Source organism: Microchirus variegatus, assembly GCF_963457635.1.
Source record: "Microchirus variegatus genome assembly, chromosome: 22".
NCBI lineage: Eukaryota > Metazoa > Chordata > Actinopteri > Pleuronectiformes > Soleidae > Microchirus > Microchirus variegatus.
Genome location: NC_139823.1, coordinates 10,968,126 through 10,975,579, shown reverse-complemented (window position 1 = coordinate 10,975,579; position 7,454 = coordinate 10,968,126). Strand labels below are relative to the sequence as shown.

General features: G+C 41.3%; 1 protein-coding gene across 1 annotated transcript; it reads left to right on the top strand.

Moving 5' to 3' along the window:
- Positions 1–1,463: 1,463 nt before the first annotated feature.
- tpt1 (tumor protein, translationally-controlled 1) lies at positions 1,464–5,365 on the top strand. Its single transcript, XM_083908788.1, has 6 exons — positions 1,464–1,590; positions 2,217–2,284; positions 3,221–3,405; positions 3,957–4,062; positions 4,451–4,567; positions 4,932–5,365. The coding sequence occupies exons 1-6, from the start codon at positions 1,563–1,565 to the stop codon at positions 4,932–4,934; spliced, it is 507 nt and encodes a 168-aa protein (XP_083764914.1). The 5' UTR covers positions 1,464–1,562; the 3' UTR covers positions 4,935–5,365.
- Positions 5,366–7,454: the final 2,089 nt, after the last annotated feature.

Here is a 7,454-nt window from a genome sequence, read left to right as displayed (position 1 = left end):
CTGCGAAGTGAAACAGTTTGCAAATGTTCTTCCATTTATTCTCATGGATATCATTTCAGTTTGAGTTGAAAATGTATTTATTCTCACTCACACAATCACACCTCTAAGGGTCAGGACTTACTACTGTGTGTGTGTGTAGTTGAAGTTACATGTTGTGGCTGAATACCCCTCACCCTTCCCTTCCAAGTTTGTTTTGAGAATCAATGTAGCCTTCATTTAACAGCAAAACTCAAATATGTTTAATGGATCTATTGTGGGCTATTCACACTTCAAAAAAAAATGAAGTGTACATACTTTTATCTTAAATGTCTGCCAACTGAAAAAAGTGTCACCTAAATTTTACACACTGGACCTTGAAGTCTGCTGAGATAGTCACAACACCCCCCGCGACCCTCTGGTGGAGGATAAAGTGGTAGAAAATGGATGGATGGATGGATGGATGGACCTTGAAGTGATGATCGGGGGAGCTGATTGTAAATTGTAACATTGATTAATTTTGATCAGCTAAATGTTAAAGTATGTTTATTAAAAAAAAGAGCAATAAATGTGGTTTAATTCTGAATATCTTTCATGCGATATGGTTTTTTTCCCTCATGATGCCTTAATCCATGGAGTGATGATTGCAACAGTGACTCGTGTTGACAAGAGCAAGGCACTAGCTCTGCACTGGGTCCTGAGTGACACTCAAATCAACATGAATTAATGTGCTTTATCTTGTGTGACGTGTCAAAATGTCTTCGACCCACGTCTCCGCTGTTTGTGCCCAGTTCACACAGTCATTTATTGTATATTATGATCAAAATACGCATCCAGTGAAGGTGCCTGCAGTTGTAATCAGGATAACTCGGGTAGGATTGGTTTGGATGGCTCCCCTCTCGTCCAGATGCTGTGTTTACCTTGTGTTTGGTTTCACTTTAATCCCATGGGGATTCTTTTTTCTAATAATGTCTTTGTAATCTATATGATGTGTTTTTGAAGGCATCCCATGGCCTATGGCACGTGTCAAACTCAGGGCCGGGGGCCAGATGTGGCCTGCCACGTCATTTTATGTGGGCCGCGAGTGATTAATTGGTCTTAAAAAATCTGTTATTTGCATTACATATGTGTTATTTCATTCATTTTGAAAAAAACAATTTTTTTGAACTCATACATTTTTCATTGGTGTCAGATTATTTGTAACATAATGGTGATGAACACTGGTCAGAAGGGCCCCCTGGGAATTTTTGCTTAGTGCCCCTACAGACTCTAGAGTCGCCTCTGGGTACTTACAGGAATTCCACGTCAAACTTGGTGAAAGGCTTGCCACAGGTGACGCCATTTTGACTGGTAAAAAGCTGATCCTGTCCACCGATTAAACCTCTTGCCATGAGTGCACTACTCCCGTTCGCCGCCATCACACAGTGGCAGCAGAAACTCTCGCGCAGCCCGAGTCGACCTCACCATGACGTCAGTAGGGTGTAAATTCTCTGCCTCGCGGACCGTTCGGTCTTTTACGTGTCTCGCGCTGTTGGGACGGCAGGGCCTTCATCTTTCCCAGGAAGAATTGCCAACTCAACGACAAAATGCTCGTCTACGTGGATATCATCAGCGGTAAGTAGTAGTGTTTTCTCCCTTCTTTTCAGCGTTGGTGAGCTACCGTGTCGCTTGTGGTGGGTATTTACGTATTTTTTCTGTTCCGTTACTGGGATGAAAACGAGCGTGAGCCGGCGAGGCCAGCTAGCTAACTCGTGTTATTCCGATGCTAGCGCTAGCTGGGTGCGTTTTGTCCCTTCCCCCCTCCTAAACGAAGCGAAACAATAAAACCGTATTTCAGAACTTAATAGTTACGAAAAGTGAGTTAGCCCAGTATTAGACACTTTGTCGGCAAGTCATGGCCACTTATTGCGGCCTGGGTTCCACGGAGGCCGCGGCTCAGCTGCTGATAACTTGGTTAACTACCGTGAGCAGAGTCATAACTAGCTCCCGGCCGCCGAGGATAGTAGTGTAGCGTCAGTCATGAGGACTGTGATTCGCCTTAGCCTCCGGGATCATGTAACCACTGACCAGTAATGAATGAGGCCAAGGGAGAATACGGTCACTCAATGCAACACTCGCACTGCATCACCCGAGTTATCGTGGATCATTTTCGCTGAGTTGTAGCTTCACAAAGCTTTCCCCCTTGACACTAACTTTTCTTTGTCCACTTAACGTGTACGTTTCACTGGTTTCTCCATCAGGTGATGAGATGTTCTCAGATGCCCTCAAAATCATCGACAAAGGTTTCTTAATAGAAGTGGAAGGAAAGGTAAGTCGCTGCTACTGTTTCTTTTTCACAAAAGATTGAATTCTAAGGTGATTTCCACATACTTAGCCTCTATTTATTCTTGTTAAAATCGAGTTCTTACCAGTTGGCTCATGTATGATATGTTCAGTCAAGACATTTGGGATGTATTGTAATTGATAAGCATTAAGCACACCAAAAACCGTCGGCAACTTTAAACAGAGTTGTTGAACATGTTAAATCGTATTCAACTACATGTCAGTGGAATCCATTTGTATATGTTTGCTTTTTTGACATACTGGGAGTTTATTGTTGGTCCTGTTTTAGTTGGGAATCTCTTGAGCTGCAAATAATAACCTGGAAATTAATCAGTGGTTAATCTTTGCTTCTTAGGTTTTGATTTTTTTTACCGTACATGTTTAAGCTATAGATGCTATAATGTTAAGAGGTAGGGATGTTAATGGTTAACCGATGAATTGGAACCATCGTTTTCCCCTTTTGGGTAATTTCTCTGCACTTTGTATACCTTGTAGTTACAATTTATACCTGCAGAGGGCGCAAATCACTAACTTGATGTGATTTGCCCACTGGGGCTGTAGCCTGAGGGAAACAAACAATGGAGGAAATCCAGTAGATCCTTTTGCCTGTTCAGTTTGGGGCCTTTTGTCTTAATAAGACATCAATCTCTGTATGAGTTTAAGCTGCCCTGAACTCCATGGGTGCCCAATCAGCTGACTGTTGTGGGTGGGGCAGGTCTAACCATTCCGTACCAATTTGTTCTGGTACCAAGGAATACTGATATAGCGCTATATTAGGAATTCTTATTATTAAAAAATGCCGTTTTTTGGTATGAACTGGTATAATGCTAATCACTAGTTAAAGAAAATAATCATGAATTCCCATAAAGTGAACATTCTCCTTGCTCATGTTTATCCTCTGCTCTCCTACTTATGTGTTCAGACTGTGACCAGGTCAGATGTGTTGGATGAGTCTAAACTTGGAGCCAACAAGTCTGCTGAGGAAGCCGAAGAGTCCAATGAGATGGGAAGTGTTAGTGGGTGTGACATCATCCTAAACCATAAACTTCAGAAGACGGACTTCGATAAGAAGCAGTACACAACCTACTTTAAGAATTATGTTAAGGAGTAAGTACTGGCAGGCATGCTTTCTAAGTTCACTTGTTGGAGTAAATATTGACCAATTCCGTCTGTTGTTGGTTATTCTCAACCTTGGTCACGGGATAACTTGTTGTTTCCAGATGGATCATAAACATTTTATTCATATTTATTCAGTACAGTTCATAAGACTGGATTTATTTTGTACATTTTACAGTTGTACAATGGTCAGCACATCCTTGGACTGATAAATATACGTGGGTCATTGAAATTGCTTTAATATTGTGCAAAGAAGTAAACCTTATATTTAGGTAAATGTCCTACTACTGATGTACCCTTGTTTGTTACGACCCCACCTACTGTTTCATGCCCTGCATCGCTTGATGTGCATAGACTAGGCCTACACAGAACAAATGTTGAGTCATAATTGCTCACAGTGTTGCTGAAAGGCTTGTCCATGCAGAACAATGAGGGAGTAACGTTGTGCAAGAGAGCACATTGCTTGATGCCCGACTATGATTGTATTGTATGATGCGTGTATGACATATGAAATGCTAAAACAATGTACTCTTTCTATTCAGCCTAAAGGGCAGGATTGAGAAGGACAAACCAGAGAGAGTGAACGACTTCATGAAGGAGGCTCAAGTCGCTGTCGCACAGCTCCTAAAAAACTTCAAAAACTTTGATGTAAGTCATGAAGCTTTTTTAGGGTATGAATACTTTGCTTTTGGGTTGGGAGAAATGCATTTTTTTAACATTCTTTATTTGATGCACATAAAAAACAATATACTAAAAAACAAATGCAGCAACCGAGGAACAATTGGTGTCTCAACAAACATGCAACCCAAAATCTACTTGACAAATGGACATCCCACAAAACAAAGCCCCACATGTACGAGAAAGTACACCTGACTGATAAAAAAAAAAAAAAAAAAAACTGCCGTTGATTTATTCAGCTCTTCTTGGCTCTTTTTCCTTTCCACCTGTCAATTTCTGCCTGTCAGCCTTGCCTAAAACATAACTTTGTTCAGGAACATACAAGACATCTGTGTCGTGTGGTTTTCTCACCTTGCAGTTTTACACGGGAGAGTCTTCGGATCCAGAGGGCATGGTGGGGCTGCTGGATTACCGTGAAGATGGCGTGACACCGTACATGGTTTTCATCAAAGATGGCCTGAGGATTGAGAAATTTGTAAGTACTCGATTAAGGGGCAAGGGAAAACCACTTATTTACCTCTTATTGACCTCTGTGGGTGCAAATTGTAACTACAGGGTGTGGAGAAATAACCCAAAAGGGGAAATGGCAGCTGCAATTCATCTGTTAACATCCCTCCCTCTTTACATTATAGCATCTATAGTTTGAAGTTGGATTGTAAAAATAAAAAAGCCTAATTTAGAAGCAAAGTCTGACTGCCGATTAATTTCCAGAATAACTTTTGCACCTCAAAAGATGTCTACATTTTAGAGCCGATCAACTTCCCCGTAATCAGTTCGACAAAAATGTGTTGTCTTGTTTCATTGTAGTAAATATTAACACCCATTCCTTCTTCTTGCAGTAACTTCATCTACTTTCCAACTGGCTGCTGCTTCCTAAATGGCCCCAAGAGCAGACCGAGGAGCACTCTTTTGCATCTTGCCTAAACAGAATCATTCTTGTACAATTTATCATATATTCACATTAAGGCCTACAGTGTCACTCCCAAGACTGGGTAAGGGACTGATCGACTGATTCATTTTTAAACTTCCTTTTGGCTTTTGATATGTTACATTTGCGTCCTTCGGTTGGCCCAGTTTTTGTAACTGAGATGTAAAGCAGGACAGTGATCAAAGCTATGACTCTGAAGTGAAGTAAGATGCCTTTCTTCTGTAAGCGCATACTGTTTTAGCAACGATCCATATTGGTTGACCTCGCGTTTGTGGTTGCATTCAACGAAATTCCATCCTCACTTTGAAGACATGATTTGAAAAATAAAGACCAGAGTACCATCTATTTCAGTTTGGCTGTATTTTTGTGATATGATGACTAAGCCTTCACTACTCTCCAGTCACACATTACTGCAAATATAAACTCACACTCTGTGTGGATGGAAACATTTCTTAGGTTGTGTTGACCCTTGTAAGGAATGAGAAACACATCTGCAGTTCTCCATAAATTAACTTTTTCCTCACTTTTAATCTTAATTTAATAAAGGCATAATGTCATCTTGTATTAAGACAAAGCTAAATGAAACTCTGCCATCACCGCTTTGATTACTTGGAACTGTGCTTTACCTTCTATGAGCCGTTATAAGACTCCCTGTACTAGCATTCTGGAGTTAAAGAAAATGGAACAAGTTAACAAGACTGTCATTAAGTTTAAAATCAAAAATGGCTAAATGATGATGGAGAACAGAAATATGTAAAAAGTGCAGGATCCCCACAAGTAACGTGTCTTCATGACATCACACAACTTGCAAGAGATAAAAGGTCATTGGCAGGTGTTGCATGAAGCAAGACCAAATCTTACCCATGCTCAATCTCCTATGCTGCGTGGGAATAGTGGTCTTGATGCACGAAGAAAGGATTGCCAAGTTCTGGGAAAGATGACCGAGGAAGCCGAGGTGATGATGGAAAAAGTAGCGACGGTGAAGGTTGAACCTGAGGAGAATACGTCTAAAGGAAAAGATATGGTGGACAATTCAGACAAGGTCGACGAGACGGCGGCCAAAACGAAGATGTCGGAGCAGAAGGACGGAAGAACCAAGACGTCACCAAGTTACTTCAGTGCAGACTTTTTTTTCGGTTGTGTTGCAAACATTAGTTTGTAGAAGTAGACTCTGTTGTGACATCCATCAAAAAACAAAAAAGTTACTCTGCAAACATGGCAGGGACACAAACCCATGTGTTCAAGACAGCCAAGGAAGTTCACCATCCATCCATCATCTAGCGCTTTATCCTCCACTGGAGAGTTGCGGGAGGTGCCATCATAGGGCGATAGGCAGGGTACACCCTGGACAGTTTGCCAATCCATCGTAGGAGCAAAGTTCACCATGTCAACCACCACTCTCTGGTAGAATTGGTACATCCAGAAATCCTCTGGAACTGCACTGAAGGATATTTATTACAGCAGAGTTCTCAGGAGGAGCCATAGCATTTGTTACCCAGGTACTTCACAAACTGCTCCTGTCAGGAAGACATTACATGAGAGCAGAAGTTGGAAAGGGACTCAGTGTTTCACAAGATGAACACAAGAGGGAGCCATTGGCTTTCATAACAGTGTTGGCATGTAGACGTACAAGAAATACAGTAGGAAACAGTGGCCTGGATCTTAGAGGATGATAGTGCTTGAGTACTTGGAGTAAAGTCCTGGTTCAAAGTTCATTAGGAATCAATGACAACAGACATTGGGCCATGAATATTAACTGTGATATCACAGTAAATGGGTCAATCAATCAAGACAAATACACCATCATTGTTTCACTGATGATTTTTGGTCACAAGGGCAGATGATTTGAAACACTGACAAGACTTTGAGGCTTTGTAGTTAAAAAAAAAAAAAAAAAATCATCTTCCTCTTGACCAAAATACAAAGATGTGACGGCCATGATTTAATCAGCTGTGTTCAGTTTTGTTTACATCATGCGTCGCATCTGTTCTTTACATAACACACGTGTGTGTCGTCAGCGATTTGCGGCTTCTTCTGTAACGGGAGCACACATTCATTTTTAATTTACGCTCTTCACTCTGACATCACCTGCACATGTGTGTGTGTGACAGAGATAATGGTCGTCATCCTTCTTTTCACTGCGAGACAATATTGTTAATAATATTCATCGTCCAAGAAGTGGATTGTGTTTCTGTCTCAATAGTGAGGCACTGAACGACCTATGGCAACCCAGGCATTACAGAGGTGAGGCTCACAGTACAATAAGTGGCACATGTTCCAGAATAAAATGTCTTTATTGAGGTATTTTGGGGGGGAAAAGGATAAACATAAACAAAGATTATTCCCGTTCAGGGTCATGAGCATTCAGTCTTTGTTGATCACCTTTGTTTTCCTCAGCAGGGATGGAGATCAGTTTCTCTTGTGGGGAGAGAGA

What these genes read in the sequence shown, in the direction of transcription:
- tpt1 (XM_083908788.1), top strand. Translation starts at nt 1,563, where the DNA reads ATGCTCGTCTACGTGGATATCATCAGCG. An exon ending in TTTAAGAATTATGTTAAGGA is followed by an intron (nt 3,406 to 3,956) that starts GTAAGTACTGGC and finishes CTTTCTATTCAG; the next exon opens with CCTAAAGGGCAGGATTGAGA. An exon ending in AAAACTTCAAAAACTTTGAT is followed by an intron (nt 4,063 to 4,450) that starts GTAAGTCATGAA and finishes CTCACCTTGCAG; the next exon opens with TTTTACACGGGAGAGTCTTC.